A 25,889-nucleotide genomic window follows, 5' to 3' on the forward strand; every position below is an offset into this window, starting at 1 on the left:
GTTTTATTTCATTTTTACGTTTTAAAGCATAATTAGTTTTAAAGGCAGCATCCTCAACCTTGTAGCCTATTACATCAGATGACTATACTCACTCACTGCCACTTTTCTTATTACTGTATCTGGTCCACCTCCCTATGCGTGAGTCATAGTTTCAATAAAGGTCACCTGGGCATTACAAATTTGTGAGCATGAAAAAAGCTATGGAGAAACAGCTCAGAATATTAGGTACACTTTTTCGGTTTAAAGAGATACAATACAAAAGCTGTATCAAAACTTCCTGCCTTCACAAAGATAATGCTCAGTTTTAATTCACACTGTCAAAGACGTATTCATTTAACAAAATGTTTCGTTGTATTGTTGTTGTTTTCAGTGGTATAGACTGTACGGCATCATACTGAGAGCTGTTTCTGATATTTTCAGACATTAACTATTATATTTTATATTCAGTTACATAAGAAGGGTATGATGTGATCCAGTTCCACACTTAAAATGATGTGCAATATTACCTGTAAGCACACAAAACAGCACAGATTTACTGTAGGCTAAGTTAACAATGGGTTGTAGGAGCACTGATTCAACGGATGATCTTTTCATGACAGCCTATAGGCCAGATCTCAAGATGCTAACATACATACCAGGTCTTTCCTTGAGTAACTTTTGCCCCACCGTCTTCATCTTTCTTCCTGCACTGACCTCTCATCTTCTCATCCGCTCCGTGAGCAGACATCACTGGAGCGGCATGAGCTGGCAGTGTGAAAGGATGGCAGTAGCAAACTTTATAACAAGCAGCAGATCACTAGCTAGTTAACAATTGCTTCAAGTTGTTTATTGTCACTCCTAGTTGCAGTTTACAGGAAATCTAAACATAAAACAAAGACAATTACACTTTATGTATTTACCAAACACCACATAACTTTCTCTGACAAAAGTCCACTAGCTTAATTCTAACACACAATATAAAACGCCATCGTCGGGCTACGGACCTAGCATCAATGTTGCGGTGTAATAATCCTTTAAGCAACAGATCACTACATGCAGACAGACAATATAACAATACTCACAGACATATCGTCTATCCTCTGCCAAAAACGACCAATATTACTGCAGCTTACTGAGAAGTTGTGACCCTCTTTTTGTGCATATATATATATGTACGATATTGCCTCCTAGTGGCCAAGGCACAAGCACTAGAAGGTGTCACACAATGAATGCATGAAATCATGATGCACAAACTGTTTAATTCTTAACACTATTTCATTTTGTTATTATTACATCCATGCATCCATTTTCTGAGCCGCTTCTCAGTCCCGGGCGTGCTGGAGCCTATCCCAGCTATCGTTTTTACAAAATACAGTACTGTATAGTGCCATTTTTCTCAATAAAAACAAACACTTTTGGGGCTGTTTTATAGGGGGGCTGAAATAGATAGTGGCATTTCCATTCATTTGAGTGGGGAAAGATGATTTGAGAAACGAGTGCTTTAGGTTATGAATATGGTTTCGAAACAAATTAAACTCTTCAGTCAAGGCACTACTGTATATTTAAAATGTATTTGAATCCCTAAAGCCTCTTGAGATGGCATCATCCGGTAATGGACAACACGTGTACATAATCAGATCTATTTTTACCTTGTAAATTAATGAAGGTGAGAAGGCAGTTTGACAGTCAAATGAATGTCAAGATCTAACCGCAGTAGGCCTAGTAGAGCAATGCAGGAGAGTGTGGTTGTGCAGCACAGGAAGATAAATGAGACAATTAAACAAAACTTGATGGCACCTCAGTGACGAATGATGTTTCCTTCCTCCCTGTCTGAGGACACACACACACACTTGCTAGTAAGTAAGCACTGAGGAGTCTGTGCTTGCAAGCCTTTTCAGGGGGTTTAGAGTTGTTTCATGGCTTCAATTGCTATAAAGACAAATGGTCTGAGGCATCTATAGAATAAGCCTGATAGTGTGGATGACAAAAATGCTTTGTGTTATCCACCTTCTCAATAGTAAGTGATGAAGTTAATGTCATTCATGAATAGTTTATGTATTCATTGTTTATTGTAGGTTAAATGAAGATGCTAAATTGCCCGTATGTGAATGTGAGTGCGAACGATTGTTTGTCTATATGCCCTGCGATTAGCTGGCGACCAGTCCAGGGTGTACCCCGGCTCTCGGGCTAGGCTCCAGCAAGCCAGGATAACCATCCATCCATTTTCTGAGCTGTTATCCTCACAAGGGTCGCGGGAGTGCTGGAGCCTATCAAAGCTATCTTTGGGCAGGAGGCGGGGTACACCCTGAACTGGTTGCAAGCCAATCGCAGGGCACATACAAACAAACAACCATCCATCCGCACTCACATTCACACCGGACAATTTTGAGTCTCCAATTAACCTACCATGCATGTTTTTGGGATGTGGGAGGAAACCGGAGTGCCCGGAGAAAACCCACGCAGGCACGGGGTGAACATGCAAACTCCACACAGGCGGGGCCGTGGATTGAACCCAGGTCATCAGAACTGTGAGGCAGGCGCTCTAACCAGTCATCCACCATGCCGCCGCCAGGATAACCTTCTACTGTATTTCATCGAAGAAAAAAAACACATGCATATTAAGGTAACTATTACTCATTCCCACGAGCCATCCAAAAATCCTCTTTAGCGGATCCTCAGTACACAAATTCACTGAACGAATCACTCAATTCACTTAATCCCTCCCCCGCCTGCATGGCGCTGCCTGACGCTGGCTGCTCATTGGTCATTCGCCAAACTGAATGACAACTCTGGCAAATTACAAATCACATGGCAATACGTTTAATGAAGTCCCCCCCCCCCCCCCCCCCCCGCCTGCACGCTGGCTGCTCATTGGTCATTCGCCGAAGATTCAAAGGTGAGTGACAGAACGCTTCAGCAGTTCCGTTTCCGCTCCCAGCAGACTCGCTTGCCTCACGGCGGCGACCAAGCTAAAAGAACGAATAATTTCATAAACTGATTCAGTTCAGTTCGTTCACTAAAAAAGATTTGTTCTTCTGAACGACACGTTCGCGAACTAAACAACACTAGCTGAGAGTGCAGTGTTCAGAGAGGCAGAGCACGCTCCATTTTCTATGAATGTATGAATGAGCGTTTGACCATTGGCAGGGATACGTAAGTGCGTCCGCCATCAGTTGTGCCTGTAAACATCTTGTCCTGCCTGACGCTACGGCCGCTCTGTCTTCTCAGTCGGAGCTGCAGGAGTGCACTCCGGCACTCCCAGTGTGGCACTGCATAACCGAACGGCACACTCCAACAACGAGTTTCAGGACGTTCCGGAGTGTAGAGAGCGCCTGCGCAGTGAATTACCTGTGTACGTTAAGGATGTCCCGATCTTATCACGTGATTTTCAGCTGCTCAAGTTCGGGTGAAAAAGATTTCTGACATTTTAAATGTCACAAAGTGACAAAATAATCAAAAGGTAAAAAGATCTTGCCAAACTAGTAGCTTCGTTTTATATTAAACAATGTTACTTCTCGGGGTATCGTTATTACATGTATAATATCAGTGACTGAAAGTGAAATGCAGACAGTTCTTTATTTACCTTCAAATAAAGAATATTTATACACTAACTCCGTACTTACACATACAAAAAGGTAATACGTATAATACTCACAGGCATATATTCTTCCTAGCCTGTGAACAAGTTAAATTAATGCTTTATCGTTACCTTCTTCTATTTTCTTTCTTTTACTGCAAACGTGTAGCTCCATGCAGGAATCACAACACACTGCCCTCAAGAGGCCAAAGTGGGCACTTGCATTTTCCTCCATCTGACATGAAATCAGACTGAAATTTTCCTGTTTTAGGTCAATTAGGATTACCATAAATATTTTTACTTGCTAAATATATTGTGTTTTAATTGTATTATTATTATTTTACTTGTTACTAATTTATTTTTTGGTTGTTCTATTAAATATTAAAAGTTGAGTTTTTGTAGTTATATGTATCGGATTGAGACTCGGTATCGGCAGATATTTAAAATCCAATACTCGGACTCGGGTGCAAAAAAATGTGATTGGGACATCCCGAGTGTATGTGTTTTTAGAGCACTGACCGTATACAAATGTACACTTACTACGTCTTCGCAGGTACGCACACAACACAAATGTTGCACACTTTACTTCCTGTTGTGTTTAAGGTGGGACGGAAAGCCCATGTGCTAATTAGCTTCCATCATTAAAATGGACGTTGGGCTTTGTTGTGCCTTCTAGAGCCACTGTCCTACCTCCTGTTGACTTTCCTCGTCCTTGTTCCTGGACACCACACGTTTATATCAGCATACATATCTATGGGTGTGTGTTTGTGTGTTGCCAAGTACCAGAAGAACTCGATGTCCCAAGCTGGCACAAAATAGACTTTAAATTCCTGTCTTTTAAACTTGCCGTTATTGCACAAAAATGTCAATTTAGTGGTAATTCATACCTTTTGGACAATGTTAATGTTTAACACAGTACATGGAAATAACTTTCAACTATTCACAGTAATGTATTTAATGAATGAATGTGTGAATGCATGATTATGTGCACACAAACGAAAACTTGAGCTTCCGCTTGCTTTTCAATGAGTTGCACTGTGTTGCTGTAATTCATGCACGTGCAAGTTAAATATGACTTAAACCACCTCTGCTCGCCACATTCTTTGCAAAGTTGCATTGATTGTATTGTATGCTGGTCACAAGCAGGCTCACACGTAAATAAGGATTTGTACAAACGAATGAATGCCGATGTTGATCACATGCCTTGAGGATTTTGGGTTAAGTGCAAGACATGCTGGGACCACCATTGCAACAATACTTTATTTTCCAACTAGTTTTTATTTTAGGTTTTTGGATTTTCAAATGTAATTATGAATTTAAAGATTATGGTGATTTTTCTTTTGTCGCTCAAAAATTTATGTCACAACCACCGATGTGCGACACGTGGTGGTAAGGTTTATTGAGCTATATTCAATAAATCCAAGAAGAGTTTCTGAAGAAAACAGAACGTTTAATACTATGTGCTACATGAACTATATTAAAAACAAAGATCACAGATGGCAGCTTATAATTGTGTGTGAAGATGAAGGAAACATCTAACTGCCTGGATGTGCCCACGCTGCGTGCTGAGGTTCAGAAGCAAAACTCACATTAACTAGGTAAAGTAAATATTGTAGTTGGCTATTATTTTACAAATCTATTTGTAAATCGTTTTAAATCAGAAATTGTCAGTTTTCTAGAAAGATAGAGTTTAAAAAATATATTCAATCTTACAGGTGTGATAAAAAGCACACTTAAGTGTATATAAATAATAATTATACTGTACTACTACGTTTTCCTAAAAAAAAGTATTGTGCTATAAAAACAAACATAGTTTCATAGTAGGAAAGAAAGTACAAACAAATGGAAATCACGTTTTGTGTCTACATTCATGCACATTCAATGTTTTATTTCTCCATCAAATTAGCAAATTATTCAGTCAGATGGATTTGTATTGTTAAAGAAATAATAACCATTCACACTTCATTGTAAATTCACACACTTTTCAAACTGCAAAAAAAGTTTTTTTTACATCAATGGCTATGATTCACACAAGTCAAAACTTTACTGAGAATGCAGTGACGTTTCCTTTCCAACACTTATGACAGCGTGTTGAATGTTTTGTCTGCCATTGTGCTCACCCTCTTTTAAATTGATCCAGCGGAATAAAAGAAACAAAGGAAAAAGGCATCATAAAAAGGAAGGAGGCAGGAGGAAGAGTGGTTGTGGCCTGTTGTCCTTAATTACTGTTGGGAGATGTTGCTGGAGGATGAAGGGCAGTGAGTCATCCTACTCTTAACAAGCCAGATGCAGTGTGATGTGCGTCGTCTGCAAGGACGTGTCCGTGTGTATATGTGAAGTGTTCACGTCTGTAGTAATATGATTCAGTGTGTGCATGTGTTCATGCAAAGCACAGTATGGTCTGTTAAGTGGCAAAGCGCAAGACAAAATCATATATCTGAGCATGTAAAATGTTTAATATTGCTGTTAATTTCCATTCTTCCAGTGAAAAAAAATCTTGATACATTTAACTAATTTACCACTACTTTTGTACTACTAATTTTACCATGCTTTAATTTTTTATCTATGCTAATAGAACAACAGTGGAATATATTTAAGGATCCAAATCCCAAATAAAAACAACTTGACAAATTCAGTGATATTTAAATAACTAAACACAATACAAAAAAAAAATAAAAAAATCAATACAAAAATAATCCCACATTATATAATTACGAAACATCTTGTAGGACATGACCTTTGACAGTGCTAGATTTTGTGGGTGAAAGACATGTAACAAGACCCAAAAAATGAACGTTAATTCCTGATTCTTAATTCCTAACTGATGGACCATATACACAACAACACTAAGCATTTCCGGTGGAAAGGTTCGGAGTCTATGAGTTTCCTGTGTCTATATTTTTCAAGCTATTGGAACGCCAGCTGATGGAAACATAACCTTATTCTTTAAAATGTGTGATAACGTGGGGTTGTGTTATAGGTATACATACGCAATAGTTCAAGAAACTCTTGAGCCATGACAAGAGTGATCCTGCTAGTTTTATATGCTTAATATTTTTTTAAATAATTGTTTGAGTTTTGTTTGCATAAACCCAATTTTGTTGTATCTGTACCAAACAATTACAATAAAGGCAATTCTAGGTTGAATCGTTTATGTACAGCGCTGTTACAGGTGTAGTTGTTTTTCAAAGTGGAAGTGCTCTGTAAAGAAAGTTGAGTTGAGTGTCTCACAGATAAAGCCGTGCAAGTCTAAGTCCACACGGACCTGCATGTACTCTGAAACTGCGATTGACTCGATAAATTAGATAAGGATCCTTTGATTGTGTCGTTGACACTTGGGATAACTGTAGCATTTATAAAGGTAATACCTGTACGTCCTACACTGTAACTTTATGTAATTCCAGCAGACAGCGAGTATACATTGAATAGTTTATGCTGTCATATTTATCACTATACGTTTGCCTGGCAACCGGAAGTTAGCATACCTCCTGACCCCAAACATGGAAGTGCTGCGTGCAGAGTAAATCGTTTGCTAATTGTCCGTATGAGATATCAAATGAGCGTTGATCTCACTAGGGCGATGATTCATGAGCTGAAAATAATCTGTTTTTTTCTTCCAGGTCATTTCTTTTGGAACTGTGAAACACATTCTGGCATCTTTAACATGTGATTCACAAGACAAGCCACCTGAATCATTTAAAAAATAACCAGGTTAGTGTGTGTGTGTGTGTGTGTGTGTGAGCATACTAAAAGGAAGCAAGTCAGTGTCGGTATGACGAACTGTTGCTAAGCAGCGCTGGTTGGTAGGTGGTGAAGCGTGGAGAAAAGGAGGGGCTATTGGGGAGACACTTTTGCAGTCACTGATGGAATCTGAGGGCTTACCCTCAATGTGTGTGTGTTTTAATGCACTACTACACTACTGCAAAAGGATAGGTGTAACAGGGAATTGTGTTCCACAAAAGCTATGGTGACAATCTCATGGCGGCAACTATAGTTCTGTTTATTTTTGTAACCTTGTTATTAAATAGTGATATAGTCAACAATGTATTTATCTTATTGCACACCATTCAGAGGATCACAGCGAGCAAAAACAGTCTTTCCCATGATGCTTCATGTGCAATGAGCAGCAGGGGAAAGCTCTTTGGGTTTGCTTTCGTCCCCTATTGTGCATTTGAGTTTTTACTACCCAGTTCTGTATGTTTTTTTCTCTATGTGGTGTTGTTCCCCTCAGTTCTGGCTGCGTCCATTCGAGTGTAGGAGACAGTGGGGGGGTTCGCGGGCCGAGACACAGGCAGCCATTTGTAGTCCAGGTTTTGTGATGGCGGGTCCAGACACCAGTCATAGTGCGTTAAGAGGAACGTGCATGCTTCCTACACCAAAACACACAACAACACGTTAGGTTTGTTCACATATCTTATCTGCTTTTCTGCCTGCGCAAAAATATTCCAAGCTGTGTCTTGAGCACTTGGTGCAGGTTGAGCCTCCACCACGCCGGGAACATCTCCTCAATTCTTAAGATAGAAATGCATTTCAACACATTTTCTGACAGGACTTTTCTCCAATGTATGTTCCCTTTTTCATAATGATGTCATGTCTACGCTCCACATCACAAGAACCCACTTGATCTAGTTTTATTCTTTGCACAAAGTGCATGCTGTGTATCATGGCTGCTGATATCAAAGCCACTATTCCCTACTGGCTAATATTCAACCACATCACCAAGATGCCACAATGTACAGACATACACAGTTGGGCCACCACCCTCTGATTTATGAATGAAGATTATCCCGATAGAGGGGGAGGGGCAGGATGGACATGCCAGGGGAAGACGAAGGGGGCGAAAGAAGTGATGGAATGGAAGATGAGGATGAGGGAGGTGGATGGGGGAAGGCGATGAGTCACATCCATGACCTAGATCCCTGCGGTCTACTTTTCATACTGGTCACGCCCTTGCGCGCACGCGCCTCTGTGTGTGTGTGTGTGTCTGTTTTATAGCCACAACATAACAGTGAGAAACAAGTGCTGCATTAGTGGGACACTAGCTTAAACGGAGTACACACATATCAAACAATCTGGCCAAATTTGAGAATGCCCGCTTGGAATTACAATAAGCAAAGGATGTCTCAAAGATTATCATAAACTATTATCCTGTGGTGTAGGGTGTGCTAAGAGTGATTTTTCCTTCCCAATCTGCTTGGAAAATGGTCAGGGTTGACAATCTTAAGTTTTAAACCTGTTCAACCACAATTAAAATGACAAGGACAAGCGTGTGCAACAGCAGTTACCAGAGAAAGCTAACAGTTCAGTTTTTTCCCCCTCCTCATGTGTGGGGTTAAGTTAAATTTGTTAAGATGTTAAAATATATATTTATATCTCCATCCATCCATCCATTTTCTGTACTGCTTATCCTCACCAGGGTTGCAGGCATGCTGGAGCCTATCCCAGCTATCTTCGGGCGGGAGGCGAGGTACACCCTGAACTGGTCGCCACCCAATCGCAGGGCACATATAAACAAACAACCATTCGCACCTACGGGCAATTTAGAGTCTTCAATTAACCTACCACGCATGTTTTGGGGATGTGGGAGGAAATATATATTTATATAAACACCATTCTAAATGAAAGAAAAGTATTCTTTTATGACTTCATTCTTTGGAGCTTGCCTGCTTGACTTTAGCCATACTGCTGCATCCCAGAGGTCTCATTGCAACTAGTAAAGAGAACACTAAAAGGCAATAAAAGGAGTTGACTCCCAGAACCTTTCCAATCATATAATATTTACGAATGCTTTTGTTAGAAAGCAAAAATGGCAATTGCATTGCCACAAGTATTGGAATGTGGTCGTAGAACAGTTTTATGTAAGTATAAATTTGGTTAATTGAGCATACATAATAGTTGGTTCACCAAGTTGTGCAAATTAAGTATGCACAAGTAGTGAAGTGTAAGCACCTAAGTTTCAGTAGATACAGCACCTCTTCCATTTTTAGGGGCTAAAAAGTCCTGATGATTAAACACTAGTATTTGAGTGCAAGTACTATATCACTATGTTAGTATTTCGTACAAACAGTTGAAGGTAAGTATAGATGGAAGAGTGCAAGTACTAAGTTAAATGTACGTAACAGCAAGCATAAACATTTGGTTTTAAGTACTACTTGGTAGTTAAGCTTAAGTACTTTTTAAAGTGTATTGCTTGAACTGTACCAATACCGTAATACAATTCAGCTCTGATAAAATTTTTCTCAAATAACACATTATGTTATCAACCTCGAGTTTCCTGGTCTTATGGCTATAAAGTGAAATAGCCCCACCACACGGAGGGCAAATCTCTATATGTGGTTCTTCTGTTAAACACCTGTCTGATTCAGGTGTCTTCCAATAGATATACAGTACATGTTTGCGTAATATTGTGTCCATGTTGCTGTATCTCCTGAGTATGTAGTCACTGTGGCTATGGTGAATGCTACCTTTGGGATTGGTTGGTGATTTCAACAGGAAATTCTACACCTGGGAATTCAGGCTTGCCGTCTGATATTGATGACACACACACACAACACACAATTTCATCAGTCCCATTAACTAAACGGTAAATCATTCTTGGCTTCACATGAGCCTTACAATAAAACGTCAATTTGTTTTTCAGTCCACATAATCAAATTAAGAAACGGAATTTGGTGTATTTTTGGTTCTTGCTCACCTTAAGGAAGACATTCGTAAGTTTAATACCAATGCAGTTTCGAGATCCACTGCCAAAGGAACAAAGGAAGTGCTTGTGGTCTGCATTCCTATGGAAAAAAACATGCAGAATATGCTCAGAGAGGGTTAAAGGACAAAGAATTCAATGGTTTTCGAGACACGAGTGCCCACGTCAGAATTGTGTTCATGGCAATGGGCAGAACAATGATCGCTTCATGCTGTGAGACCGTTCGTAACAAAATGATTACTGTATCGCATACATAATGTGATGTTTCAAGTATGACTGGACAAAGACTCATCAGATACCATAACCATATTGGGTACCACATCTGAAATACAACTTTATACTGCAACATTTTTGTAAAGATACATTTAAAATGAACAGCCGTGAACAGCAGGTTTGTCAACAACGTGCTGATGCAGACCACACCCCCCACCCCGAACGCTACTAATGCATCCTGAAACCTGAGCTCTGATTAAAGGAAAACAGGAAGTATTAGTGGGTCCTGTATGTGTGTGAGACGGCGTGAGTGTTCATTGCTGCAACCCTCAATAATAGTTTAATGCACCAGAAGGCTGATCATGAAGCAGCAGCATGCGTAGCCAACAATTCTGAGAGCCTGAGAAGAAACGATCACACATGCCGAAAGGGTAGGAAGTGATAGAGAGACGCCTATCCATCCATCCATCCATTTTCTGAGCCGCTTCTCCTCACTAGGGTCGCGGGCGTGCTGGAGCCTATCCCAGCTGTCATCGGGCAGGAGGCGGGGTACACCCTGAACTGGTTGCCAGCCAATCCCAGGGCACATAGAAACAAACAACCATTCGCACTCACAGTCATGCCTACGGGCAATTTAGAGTCTGAGAGACACCTATTCTATTGTAAATTATAAATAACCTTAACACTGACAAGTGTACAATATATGAACAATAGCATGACTGTGCAAGGTCCATAAACTAAGGCATTATTTGACATGCTTGGTGGAACTTGAGAGCCATCAAAAATCTGTGGGTTGAACTAGGACAAAACTAGCGGGCCAGGCAGGAGTGTCAGGGTTGTCCAAAATTAAAGGATGCAAGGGTCACTTTGACATTCTTCACCTTTCATTTACAGTATTTAACATGCTAAAACCCAATCCATCAGTATTGGTAAAGATATTCATATTATATAGTATATTGTTTTTATATGCAATTTATTAAAAAATTCCACAGACCTCTTTTCAAACTCCAGGTTTGTGTGATATAAAAAAATGAGACCAAGATAAATCATTTTAAATCTTTTTCCCCTATTAATGCAAATTATAACCTCAATTGAAGAAAAAAAACATCTTTTTGAGAAGGGACCGTAAAAATAATTATATATATTATAAAATATATTTCTTGTAGAAGCCTGAAGGTTTTGTGCTTACATTGACTGGTATTTAAAACTGTTCATGAATTCTACCACCTTAAGTCTAAGGCCCCAGTTCCGGCTGAAGCAAAACAGTCCCAAAGAATAATGATGCCACCATATGGTTTGTTGTCGGTATGATGTTCTTTTGGTGAGTAGTGTTGCGTTCATTCATTCATTCATTTTCCGCTCCACTTATCCTCACTAGGGTCGCGGGCGTGCTAGAGCCCATCCCAGCCATCTCCGGGCGAGAGGTGGGCCACACCCTGAACTGGTCGCCAGCCAATCACAGGGCACACAAACAAACAACCAATCGCACTCACATTCATACCTATGGGCAATTTAGAGTCTTCAATTAACCTACCACGCATGCTTTTGGGATGTGGGAGGAAACCGGAGTACCCGGAGAAAACCCACGTAGGCACGGGGAGAACATGCAAACGCCACACAGGCGCGGCCGGGATTCGAACCCCGGTACTTCGAACTGTGAGGCAGATGTGCTAACTAGTCGGTCACTATGCCGCCTGCACCAAACATACCTTTGGAAATTTTTATGGACAAAAAGTTCAACCTTGGTTTCATCGGACGAGATCAAAATCTCACCAAACACGTGAGAAAACATGTTATGCTGAAACCGAAGGTGAACTTATTGTCCATCATTCCAAAAGGCATGTTTGGCGTAAACACAACACATATTTCAGTTGTTTATTTCCACTTCCCCTCTCAAAGAAAAAAAAAAAAAAAGAAAATCCATTGTTTAGTACAAGTTTTAGGTCACAGTAATGGTGGAAAAAGTTTTGGCGTCTTTTTTTTATATATATATCACAAAAAGCTAGCATTTGAACAGAGGTGAGCAGACTTTTTATATCCACTTTATGTATATGAGGTGTTCTTTTTAATATCCTCTTTAAATTAAAGGGAGACATGTCACTACCTGTTTAGAGTAAACTTCCTGTTCTAAGATCTAAAGTAGATTACCAGCTGGAGTAGCTTGATTTCTTATCTGCGTATGGCAGCATTTCCAACTCGTGTATCTACGTCCACAGTCTGTGTGACCGTCCGCCTGATAGGACGATTATGCAGTGACTCTACTATTTGCTTGAGACTGGAAAAGCACATATCCACAAGCTGATGATGCATACATGGACACACAATATGCACATCCATCTTACTAAACACAAAATGCGGATTGGGTTAGTTATAGTAGGTGGGCTTGTTATGTAAGACGACTGCAGTCATTCAAGCAAACAGGCAGGTGGCAAGAAAAGGAGCCTGGCAACTATCAGGGCAGACAGGCAAACAGTCTCCCAGGACGACTGACAGATGGACAAGCAGAGACAGTGCACAGTGGGAGGAGGAGAGCAAACTAGACCGCAAGAACAATGGGAGGATAACTACATCAGTCATGCTGTTTTGAGTGAATGAATATGAATATCTCTCTGTTATTGCGAATCATCATCTTGCAAAGGCAGAATTTGTTCATTGCAGGGGCCTTGATGTCCAATTGTGTGATAGTTTCGTTCAGTCTTGCTTTTGATGGCCTTTAAAGTATATGATGTGATGAATAGCGTCACCAGACATGAATCTCTTAGCACTCACAACCATCATCCATCATCAATCACAGGTGTCTCAGACGTTGACAAAATAATAATGCAAAAAGGATACATTTTCTAGCATAATACACACTGAACACGGGGAAATCCCCATTGGTAAAAGCTGGCACGAAGTGGCCAGTTACTATGGCAGCTGTATTCATTCCGTTTTTCCTTCCTGTGGAAGAAGCTATTATTGAAAAATATGTATATTCAAAATATGAAATTAACTTAAATTTTGGTTTGCATTAATACCTCACAATTACAAATAATTACATTAAATATAAAACCTTAAAAAGATCATGATGAATTGTCTAAACAAAAATGGTTTGGATCTTGGAATATTCACATTAGGATGGGACTGTTAAATGGGGCTTTATTAACAGATAAGGGAAATCCCAAATTAGTGGAGGACATTTTACAGGAATTACCCTATTTTCATTCTAAGCCGTGCTCACAAAAGGGAAAAAAATGGGACAAGATCTGCTCTGACTCATTTTTCTGTATCCCATCCCATTCCACAAGGCATTATGGGAGAGAAAATGAGAAAACGGCTTCTCCCCCACCCTGTGAGCACACACACACAGACACAGACACACACACACACACACACACACTGGGGCATCCCTATTGGAGGACACCGTCAGGTGATCTGCTACCATGGCAGCAGGTTCCAGCATAGACACATTCATAGCTTTTGCCCCTTCGCTGCGGCTGAATGAAGGAGTATGAATGAAAATAAACAGGTGAATGGTGGCAGAGAATGAATGGAAGCACTGTAGACGGAGAGACTGAAGGGCTAAACGAAGCAGATCAGGTTCAGATGGATGCCACTGTCTCCTTGTGTGTCTTGGTTTGTTCAGCATGCGAGTGCATTATTGTGTGGCAATCTAATTTAAGTCGGTCTGTCTGCACAGATGATGACTGGGTCAGATTTGTGTGCTCAGGCGATGTTAATCTATCTGCATTGGTTCCCTTGGAAACAATGTAGTTTAAATGGCTTTTAAAAAGATTGCTTGCAGTCAGTTTAAGACATTGAACATGGAACAACCACAAAGCTTTGATTACTGCCAGAGAGGCATAAATTTAACAATTATTATAGTTGTTTTAAAGAACTGCAATGAATCATACTGATTGTGCTGGTTACCTTATTTAACCATGTAGAGTGGCCTATGAGAAACACAAATCATAATGGGCCCCACTTTCATTTGTCACTTGCAAAAAAATAGCTTTAGGGATTCAAATAACCATTTGAACCTTATTCACATATATTCCCGGCTTCAATGCCCGCATGTGCCTTGTAATAAAATACTAATGTAGTCTATTAGACCAAAATACGAATGTAGTCTATTAGACCAAACTATTACTACTACTACTAATACTAACCTTCCGCTCCATCTCTCTGGCAGGAAGCTGTCAGGCTGCTCAAACACCTGCGGGTCCCGGTGGATGGCATGACTGATATAGATTGCACCATATCCCTTTGGGACATGAAAACCTGCAAGGGTAGTGTCCTGCACACACACACGCACAATCACACTGAAAGTGACATTTGGCTTTATCATTTATAGAAGAAACATAAGATGGCTGTATAAATCAAATATACTATGTTGAATATCGTATACTGTAAAGGTGATACTTCATATTTCTAATTGATATCCAAGAGCACATGATTAGACAAGTCCACATTTATCTGATCGGACTAATATATTCATCTGATCAGGTTCAGGATTGTCTTTAATAACATAACACGAAAAGAGAAAATGCAGTTGACACACGTCAAATTCTATAACAGGAATGAGAGATGTTTTAATACAATTGAACTCCCATTTTTCAACAAACTTTCCTGAGGCCTTTTTTTCCCCACTGGGCTCTATTGAAGAGTCACCCTGAGGCAAAAAGTCCCCTCACCCGGTTTGTTGGCCTCCATATTCACCTTTTCACAGCATCCATTAGTCGCTTCACTAATGGACTGCCACCCAACATAATCACTGTTCTTTTTTTCTTATAGCCCCTTTCTCATTTCTACCCCAGCAGCTCTCTGCTGGAGTGGAAAATCGCCTACAAATCTCTTTCTTTCTCCTTGTTCTCGCTGTGACATGACTGCCCTTGTGGAGTTCACTCACTTTCTCTCCACACACATATTCTTTCAAGTTTGTATAAACTGTCGCATATTTTAGTTCCAGCTGACGGTGCTTCTACTTTTTCCACGTGATAGTGAATACTAATTGTTACTTAGCCACCCTGCGCTCACACATGACACAAGCTCATCATTTCACTCCTGGTGCGTTTATGAGTTTATGAGACACTTCCCCGAGGTACTGTAGTGAGAGGACTTGATTGTTATAAATTATGAATTGCCAGTTACTGTAGCTAACAAATTTAATGGTTGTGTTTTTTTTAAATGTATTTAATCCTCAACTCCCTAAAGCATCACTGTGGTGATTAATACATTTTTGATATAGCAACCTACAGTATGAAAAGATGTGAAGTGGATTTCGTTGCACGTTAAAAGAAAAGGCCAAACTCAACTGTAAATCCTTTAACACAAATTCTGTCTTTTTTTTTTAGGACCCAGCAAAAAATCCATTCTGCGTTAGTGTGATTGGCTTAAAGTTTCCTAAAGCTTGATAACATGTAGTACATACTTGTGCAATTTCCTCCTCTCTCCAAAATGAACCCAAACCCCTTACGTCACGAGTCCGTGTTCCACGGAGGTTGCCAGCAATCAAAGAGTACTGAAGCCTTTCCTAGAAGTGACAAATGACTTTCCACTCGGCTTCACAGCATCACTAGCGCACATCAGCCCCACCAGCAACCGCTCTGACTTCCATCCAGGGGAGCGTGCCCGATCAATCACAAGGATGGATCAATGCCTCGGATTGTACTGTTGCGTAAACCCGCTTGATGAGGTCGCCAAAATCAAAATACAGCTGGTGCATGTACAGGAGATGATGCCAAGTGACTTCGACTAAAATGCAATCTCTTTATAGAATTATGCCGGCTGAGTGCTAATGTCAATTAGCATATAGAATATAATAATGTACCTATGCAGTATGCACATTATAGAACAATATACAATACAGGCTGAGGTTACAGAGAGAAAAGAAATAGATTTTCAGGAAAACTACACCTTCCAAAGTCACAAAATAACTCGATTGCTTGAACCACACATCATGCATTTCATTACACAAGATGCCAGCATATTGTGTGACTTAAGTAAAGTAAGCTGAATTCAGCATCACCATACATGTGGTCACTTTTTTATAGGTAGAATGTTAAATTGCTTTTATGTTTTACTATACACTGGTTAATTTATGCTTATGTGACATTAACTTTTTAAATCCCACCTTTTTACTGCAAATGTCATCATAGCTTTTATTGTGTTTACATCTTGAAATTAGCAGTGTTTAATGTATGTATACACGTGTATGAACATTACAGTAGTGATAAGTGTATGACCACCATAAAATGGGTTATTTCTATTTGCATTAATTTCAAATCCGAACAAATCACAGGTTGGTCATAACTTGGACCTTAGAAGATCCACTATACTGTACATTGACTTACAATAAAATACATCTATCCAAACAGTGAATCACTTAACAAAACAATATAAACTAAGTATTAACTAATCAAGCCTTCACAGTTTTTAAAAAAGTAGCCGTGCAACATTCCTGTATATTACCTAAATAAAATCCCAAAACATAAATGTGGACAAACTAAAAGCTAACACAGTGCTATTGATCAAATGTACTATAAGTTATTTTAAATTACTAGTACGAGTACTCTTCCTTCTTTGCTTTTTTTCACATTTTAATTATTATTACAAGGCGGCACGGTGGGCGACTGGTTGGCACATCTGCCTCATAGTTCTGAGGACCGGGGTTCAAATCCCGGCCTCGCCTGCGTGGAGTTTACATGTTCTCCCCATGCCTGTGCGGGTTTTCTCGGGGTACTCCAGTTTCCTCCCACATCCCAAAAACATGCATGGTTGGTTGATTGAAGACTCTACATTGCCCTGCGATTGGCTGGCGACCAGTTCAGGGTGTACCCCGCTTCTCGCCCGAAGATAGCTGGGATAAGGTCCAGCATGCCCGCGACCCTCGTGAGGATAAGCGGTACAGAAAATGGATGGATGGATATTATTACAAGTACTCCCCCTCATATTTTGTCAGCTCTTGTAGGTGAAGAGACTTGCTACTGCATTTACTGCAGTAGGTCGCCATCTACAGGAAAGTAATGCAACAACACTGTAAGGAGGATAAATAATTCATCCATCCATCCATCTTCCGAGCCGCTTATCCGCACAAGGGTCGCGGGAGTGCTGGAGCCATCCATCCATTTTCTGAGCCGCTTCTCCTCACTAGGGTCGCGGGCGTGCTGGAGCCTATCCCAGCTATCATCGGGCAGGAGGCGGGGTACACCCTGAACTGGTTGCCAGCCAATCGCAGGGCACAGACCAACAAACAACCATTCGCACTCACATTCACACCTATGGGCAATTTAGAGTTGTCAATTAACCTACCATGCATGTTTTTGGGATGTGGGAGGAAACCAGAGTGCCCGGAGAAAACCCACGCAGGCACGGGGAGAACATGCAAACTCCACACAGGTGGGGCCGGGATTTGAATCCCAGTCCCCAGAACCGTGAGGTAGACGCTCTTAACCAGTCGGCCACCTTGCCGGATAAATAATTGGTACATATTATGGGAAACATACTTTTTAATTGCTTGTCTACAAGACTCCCTGCCCACCTTTCAAGTTTGGAATAATACAACTATCAAAATCATTTTGTGAGCTGCCTAGTTTAATTATCAGCATTACATAAGGGTCTTCAAAGTTTTTGCAACTTTCGGCTTGTCCCACCAGGGGTCACAACAGCGACTTACTGGTTTGGTACAGTTTTTACACTAGATGCCCTTTCTTATACAGAACTCAGATGCTCTCAGGTGTTCATTGAACATGTAGCAAACGCTACCTCCCACTGATCCGTGTAGTAGTCAGAGCACCTTGCTGTCACCTACTAGGCCAATCCCCTAAAGGGATTGTTCATGGTTCATATATTAAAATGTTACAGGGTTGGAATTAATTAATTGACTGGAAATTAAGAGCTTGTGTTTTACACATTTACACACATTTGTTCCCTAAAATAACCAACACACAACCTAGCACAGATTAGATGTCTGACATGTTTTTTTCAGCAACCTGTTCAGACCGACCATGTGTCCAGGCTCGATGACATGAAAATATTAGTGCTGGTTGATTGGGACACGCAGATCTAATCCAATCCATCCAATTCCCCAATAGTTTTGCAAACAGGAGGCACTCCTATTTTCCCTACCTTAAAATACATTTAAAAAACAATATTTCCCTAATAAGAGTCAGTAACTGGGTGAGTCCTACCTTTTCTGCTATCCTGCGTCCACCAATGAAAGGAGGCCAGAGTCTCTGAACTTCCAGCAAGACTCCTTGCAGATAATCAGCATCCATCAACGCTCGTCGACGGGTTTCCTCCTGAAAGAGTGACGGTTTCTGGTAGTATTTGGAAAGAGGAATTTAAATAAAGGTGTTTTTGTGTCAGCACTTTACAAAGACCATTTGGCTGTGGCTTGGATTTCCACTGTGGGGTGCATAAGAAAATGGCAATAGCTGACTTAATAGCCTGACCTTGTAGCACTGCAACACAGTGCAAGAATGATACACTAAACAACGAATAACAATGACAGACATCCAGAATTGTGTATTCGTTCTTCTTGATATGTGGCTGTTCATGGCTTTTTTTTTTTCCCCCCCATTCCATCCTGCACCCAAGACCAAATTATCTGTTGACTACTCAATAGACACTGTGTAGTTGATACCCTGTAGTTGATACCCTTCACAAAATGAAAACACCAAAAATTGTGTAACTTATTAAACTGAATCAAACTACCGATTGGCAGAAACAGTCTTCATGATAGAATTTTAAATACTGTACTTAAATAGCTAAAAAAACAAAAACAAAAATAACAACATGCACAAATTGTAAGCCCTAAGCATAGCATGATCAACCTTTTGGAAACTATGCACACTATCTCCATCTCTAGTACCTGTTCTTTTCCACTGAGAGCCACAGTGAACGAGGTGAGTAGTGATGCCAGAGCTTTGGGGATGAGGGCTGAGATGAACAGAAGGAGATGCTGGGAAGCACAGCCCGAGCCGGGCAGCGGCAGAGACCTCAGGGAGCCCACAAAACTAAAGACGGAGAGGTGAGAGCAACTATGACGAGCAACATTCAGGCAAAAGTCACTTGTCTTGACTTGTTTTTGATGCGTCCCACACACCCCTCTGCGTCATTCTCCAGTTTCTCTTTGATGATTTCCATCAGCTGGTCTCTGGCCTCCAAGGCCATGGAAAAACCAGATGACCACAAAGGGACCTTTACATTTACTGGAGCAGAGATGAGACCTGCAGGAGCAAACATCTTGTAAGTTTTTTGTAATCGACATTAAATAGGATGTAAATTTCGCAATACCATAAATTCATGGCCAACGAAAGTGATGGACTAAATATGTCAGCAGGCGAATACAATTTTTAAAGACAGTAATTCTGTTGAGCTGAGTTATTTTTCAAATATAGTTTTTCTTTAAACGCCACAGACAGAAAATCTATGTGATTCATGATCAAACTGAAGTCACACTTTAGCCTTGTGGATTAACAGGATTATACTCTATTGCCTTTTCTTGGTCACATCACACTTGTTGGCAGAATTCAGCCCAATTAAAAAAAGTTTACACACATACAGTAAACTGTACTAGGGCTCCACTGTCCCATACATACGGAAAGAAGTAGGAAATGACTCCAAAAACAGCACAATTATGTGTTTATTTCTACAATTATGCAAAATAATCTGTATGTAAATAGAAATAGAAAAAGTAACAATCTTATTTCACCACAATGCATTCTGCTGGCTGTAGTAGAGTGTTTTTCATTTCCCCCCTGAACAACAGCACAGAAAAGACTTGGAATATAATGCATTGAATCAAAATTTAGTGGGTCAACTAAGACTCAGGCTCAATTTGTATGCATGCCCAGCTTGATGCAAAAACGTTATGGCTTGAACTGAACAAAATGAGTGAGTCACCCATGTCAATACAGCGTTTAGTGGTAAAAACAAATCTAGTAATATTGTTCTTACCATGCCAGTGCTGAGTGCAGAGCTGTGTGATTTTCTGGAAAAGTTCTGGCTGCTCGTCAGCATGTACGTTGAGAAAAATACCTAAAACCAACTCTGTCCCAAGCTGCTTAAATGCAGTGTACACACACCTTGGCTCACCACTGCACACAGAAATCATGCATGTCTGTCATGAATGTGTTCTTTTTTTAAAAAAGGTAACATGAAATTATCAAAACGTTTCTAATCTGACAAAGGCAACAAATAAACACTATTGAGTACAATGAGTTAAAATCTGTGGTGCTGTTTTGTCTTTTGTGATCTCACAATTCAAAACGTCTATAAAGCTTAGAAGAATACACACCAATGTTATATTACTAGATTGTGGGGCAAACTAACCATTATGTACAATTCCTCTATTCTCGTTGATCCTGACTTTTTAGTGGCATAAATTATGCTTTTCCATCCATCCATCCATTCTCTGAGCCGCTTATCCTCACAAGGGTCGCGGGGTTGCTGGAGCCTATCCCAGCTATCATCGGGCAGGAGGCGGGGTACACCCTGAACTGGTTGTCAGCCAATCGCAGGGCACATATAAACAAACAACCATTAACACTCACATTCACATTCACACCTACGGACAATTCAGAGTCTTCAATTAACCTACCATGCATGTTTTTGGGATGTGGGAGGAAACCAAATTATGCTTTTATTATTTCAATTTAACATGCCTCTAAATTGCCCGTAGGTGTGAATGTGAGTGTGAATGGTTGTTTGTTTGTATGTGCCCTGCGATTGGCTGGCGACCAGTTCGGGGTGTACCCCGCCTCTCGTCCGAACATAGCTTGGATAGGCTCCAGCACGCCCGCGACCCTAGTCAGGATAAGCGGAATGGAAGATGAATGAATGAATTTCACATGCATGATGCAAAGGCAACTCCATACATTGAAACTAATCAGCTGATAGTCTTGAGCTGTGCACATCAAAGCAAGAAGATATGCAGGTGAAGTGATTAATGCCAAATGCCTTAAATGCAAGGCTGTGTGTGTAGTGTTATCAGGGGCTGTTTCAGGTTCAGCTATATTATGTGTGCCCAATCAATAGTTTGTATTCCCTGATTGGGTGTGCAGCATTTAGTATATTTTTAAATTACAAATATGTATTACCTGTGGACGAGATCCTTGAGACACTGTTCACACACACTGGAAAAAAGGGGGAGAAAATGCATCTCAAACATGATCAAATACCTTCTCCTGTATACACTTGCACTCAAAATGTGTAAATTACATGTATTTGCAAAATAATTTGATTGAAAGTGACCGCTTGTAATATTAGTTGTTTGAACTGTTTGAGTTTTTTTTTTATTTATTTTTTTTGACTCACTACAGTACGCTTGTATTTTTTGGATATGTATCATTGACAAGGAGGGCTTAAACATTTTGAATACAACTGTATTTTGCAACATTTTGCACATACAGTATTTACATATTAAGTTCCTGTTTTTGAAAGCCTTCTCATTTCACCGTAAGTCTTATTTTGCAAAATTCTGTCTTTTTATGGACTGAATTCATCATTTCACACTGCATTATTAGTGTCCTCATTTGTTGACACAGGACCAGACTTTCACCATAAACCTTTGACTTGGATGACAACTAAATGCACTTTGGCCTTTTTTTCTTTCACCCCAAATCAGCTGTTCTCCAACCCTCTAAAAGCAATAAATATAAAACTGCAGTTCGGGTCTAGATATACTACTTTACCTACCTGGTGATGTAATCACTTGACGATTCTAAACAACTTCCTCTAAACAAGCTGGTGAGAGACAGACGGAGAAGACACGCTTCTTCACCTGAAAGATGCAAATATTTATGTATCAATCGACTTTATTAAACCACTGTTGTTCAGTTATAGTCATAAAACAATGTCATAAAGTCAAATCTACATCATTAAAAAAAACAGTGACTCATTCGAGCTTTCAAGGGAATGGAGAGCTGTTACTTGATGCAAGTTAAGTGTTTGTGTATGTGTGTGTGTGTGTGTGTGTGCAGAAATGTTTACCGTTAGTGGTAACAATGGTGTCACCGTACATATTGGTCATCACATCAGTCGGATCCTTCAGAAACACATTGGACTTCTCTGAAACGGACCACAAATAATTATTGCAGACATGTATAGGCAAGGTCCAGCGCCTATGGAATTAACTGTGACAAAGTCCAGTGACCTTAATTGACTTGATTCATCATGACCTTTCTATGAGCTGATGTAAATATATACTTGCAGGACACTATATTCGGTGCAGCCATACAATGTAACGAAATCCAATTTAGTACTTTTGATTGTCATTGTCTGAGAGCTAATTTAAAAACAACTGTATTATTATTGAGGCAGTACGGTTACCTAGTGGTAAGCAGTTCTGAGGTTGGGGCCTTCCTGCGTGGAGTTTGAATGTTCTACCCGCATTGCATGTTAGGTTGAGGTTAATTTTCCAAGTGTGAATGTGAACGTGAACGCTTGTTTGTCTACATGTGCTCTGCAATTGACTGGCGACAGGTCAAGGATGTACACACCTAGCCAAAGTCAGCTTGGATAGACTACAGTATACCTGCAATAGAAAATGGATGGAAAGTGATGTGTGAGGTGCATCTGTCACACGATTTTCATTGTGCCTATTTTAAAGTTAATAGAGTGATTTATTGTTTTCATGTTTTGGATATTAACAGTGACATATTTTTTAACTTGCGTGTTCAATAATGCAACGACTCTTACTTAAAAAACATTTGACTGGAAACCATGTCTTGCCCAAAGTCTGCTGATATCATCCACATGTCGCCCTTAACAGAATACCCGTCGGGTGGGAAAATTTGGTTTGGAATCTGAATAACCTGAAGGTCGACTGGCACCCTAGAACAACTGGAATTACTAATGACTGTATTCTAAGTTCAGTAACGCAACATTGGGAAGCACGCTGGAAGAGTGGGTAGCATGTTTGTCACATAGTTCTGAGGTTCAGGGTTCTCCGGTCTTCCTGTGTGGAGTTTGCATGTTCTCCCCGTGCTTGCATGGGTTTTCTCCCACATTCCAGGAACATACTTCTTAGGTTAATTGAAGCCTCCGAATTGTCCATAGGTATGAATGTAAATGGATGTTTGTCTATATGTAGCCTTCGACTGGCCTTGCACCCAAAGTCAGCTGGGATGAACTCCAGCTCATGAGAACAAAGCAGTACAAAAAATGGATTAATGGACAATGTAAATCTGTCTCTATGTCTCTAACTTCTGTAATAGCGATGTATGTCAGAAACATTACACGACTGATGCCACAAAAGATATACAGTGTTTCAAACTCAACTACAACGTGACAGGTAAAACTCGTATTACCTTTCAATTTGGGTCAGATGAAGAGACAATGTTTGCTTTGTTCAGTGTATGAGAGGAGGTGAAGAGTTGTGACAGGACAACTCGGGTCATTGTGATAACGCACCTACAATCCCCTCATCCGACAGTTCCTGGCTGAGAAGAACATTGCTGTGCTGGACCAACCTCCCTACTCACCCAACATGCCTCTCTGGGATTTTTTCCTCTTTTCCCAAACACAAAGGGGTCATCAAGGGGCCCGTTTTGAAGACATGGACGACATCAAGCTGTTGAGGATCTCAGAAGACTCCTTCCAGGAGTGTATGAAGTTGCGGCAGAGAAGGCTGGGGAAGTGCACTAAACTCCAAGGGGATTACTTCAAAGGGGAAAAAGTTGTTGTTTCCAGTTTCCGTTTGAAGTACATCTTTTGTGACACAGGCCTGAACCTTTTCAGACACGCCCCGTCCATCAAATTGTATCAAACCTTTATAATAGTGCTTCAGTTTGTGACACTTTTTAGAGCATAGGTGTCAAACTCAAGGCCCCGGGGCCCAGATGCGGCCCGCCACATCATTTTATGTGGCCCGCGAAAGCAAATCATGCTCGTCAACTTCCGTGATTTTTGCTCAAATCTGTACCCACATTCCAAATTGTCATAATAAACCCTTCTTCTACAGTAACTTAAACAATGCTTGAACAAACTATTATCCTTGTCTTCTGATTTCAAAACTAGTTATCCCTCAGTTTGTTGAGTAATGGTAATAATATGATTTGGTGATTAAACATTTCACTGTTCTAACGGCCCTCTGAGGGAAATCATAACTACAATGCGGCCCGAGACAAGAATGAGTTTGGCACCCCTGTTTTAGAGTAAGTTTGACTCAATATATGGGGAGTACCATCAGTCCCAGTAACATCCCCTTCCCCTTGCAGCACCATCACGAGTCTCTCCCATGACGGATCACGCTAATATGTGGGTGCAATTGTACTTCGAAGATTATTCATGTTTTTTTTTCACCTGAGAACGCCAAGATAGGAAATGTGGCGAGGAACAACACAAGGTCACTACGGACGCCTTCAAGTTCACGTGACTCCCGGAGCACGTGTTAGATTGTAATAAAGCTTTAATACACGAAATTAACCCTAACCCTACCCTGTTAAATTGCATTAGAGTGGCGCATAGGTAACACATACCACACAGCAGCTCCTTCATCCCCTGCGCCGAGCACACGAAGGCGGTGGGTCTGTTCATCAAGCGGCTTTGAAACACCCTGCTACCGTGTTTATCCATCTTCTCCCGGCAGAAGAGCATCGGGTCCCGGTAGAAGTCCAGCGACTTGTCCCCGAGCAGCGACACACCTGCGTTGCCTGGTAGTTTTGACATAATGCAGACAACGGTGAACGCTCTCTTGCCCAGGTGCTTTCTTTTTTCGCCGCTCAGGCAGGAGGTGGCAAGGTCCCCTCGCTCGAACCAGCGACTCTAAACTTCGAAGTTGTCACCGTTAAAAAGTCATTTTTACCAGTGACCTGAGTGTCAAATTACCAGTGGCACTATTTTCTCGCCAGTAACAGCCAGCCAACCGTTGTACGCAAGACTGCTACATTCAAGCGCCCTCGGTAAATTAGCGGAACAATTCATGACGTTGTTCTTTCACAACCACTTCCGCAATATACTTGTGTCAAGCATTTTACAATATTGAGGTTTTAATACGCGAGTCACAAATGATAACAAAAAATACTTTTTTAATTTATTTTATTTTTAAAGACAAGTGGGGGTTTTTGGGGGCTTTTTTTTTTTTTTAATTGAGGCAAGGGAATTTACATCTACATCAACATCTACAAGGCATAACTGACAAGCTTTCATTAAAACGCAAATGTTTCTCTGAAGGCCAAGCTCTCCCCATACAGTTGGATAAGGAATATTTTGAAATGTCAGGATGAGCCTAAAATGCATTACAACTTTTATAGGTGTACTTAACTTAGTTGAGCTCACCTGTCATCCGCGGCAGAGAAAGAGTACTATAATCTGTGGAAAAAAATGAAACATATCCAAAAGATCAGCCGTCTCTGGACACATCCTGTGCCTCTAATTTGATACAAAAGAAAGCACCACGCCTGAGGAAAAACAACCAATCAGAGACAAAAGGCGTGA

The 25,889-nt window shown here is 40.6% G+C and overlaps 1 protein-coding gene and 1 long non-coding RNA gene across 4 annotated transcripts; one reads left to right on the plus strand and one right to left on the minus strand.

The window, feature by feature from the left end:
• The first annotated feature begins 2,920 nt into the window (after window positions 1–2,920).
• LOC133490085 (uncharacterized) lies at window positions 2,921–17,110 on the plus strand. The gene is made up of 4 exons (XR_009792106.1): window positions 2,921–3,132; window positions 3,208–3,331; window positions 7,177–7,267; window positions 14,641–17,110. It is a non-coding gene; the product is annotated as an uncharacterized LOC133490085 (long non-coding RNA).
• Window positions 5,041–25,829, minus strand: LOC133490082 (putative cytochrome P450 120). Of its 3 annotated transcripts, XM_061799662.1 has the most exons (12): window positions 25,731–25,829; window positions 24,932–25,105; window positions 22,443–22,520; window positions 22,149–22,233; window positions 21,551–21,586; window positions 20,409–20,548; window positions 19,555–19,678; window positions 19,321–19,465; window positions 18,638–18,766; window positions 14,618–14,745; window positions 10,251–10,338; window positions 5,041–7,926 (listed from the first exon to the last, which is right to left on the minus strand). In XM_061799662.1, the coding sequence occupies exons 1-12, from the start codon at window positions 25,735–25,737 to the stop codon at window positions 7,765–7,767; spliced, it is 1,296 nt and encodes a 431-aa protein (XP_061655646.1). In that variant the 5' UTR covers window positions 25,738–25,829; the 3' UTR covers window positions 5,041–7,764. The 3 variants fall into 3 exon arrangements, with proteins under 3 accessions (XP_061655646.1, XP_061655647.1, XP_061655645.1); XM_061799663.1 differs by lacking the exon at window positions 25,731–25,829 and having other exon boundaries at window positions 18,638–18,748; window positions 24,932–25,355; XM_061799661.1 differs by lacking the exon at window positions 25,731–25,829 and having other exon boundaries at window positions 24,932–25,355.
• Between the last annotated feature and the right edge of the window lie 60 nt (window positions 25,830–25,889).

Source organism: Phyllopteryx taeniolatus, chromosome 15 (assembly GCF_024500385.1).
Source record: "Phyllopteryx taeniolatus isolate TA_2022b chromosome 15, UOR_Ptae_1.2, whole genome shotgun sequence".
Lineage (NCBI taxonomy): Eukaryota > Metazoa > Chordata > Actinopteri > Syngnathiformes > Syngnathidae > Phyllopteryx > Phyllopteryx taeniolatus.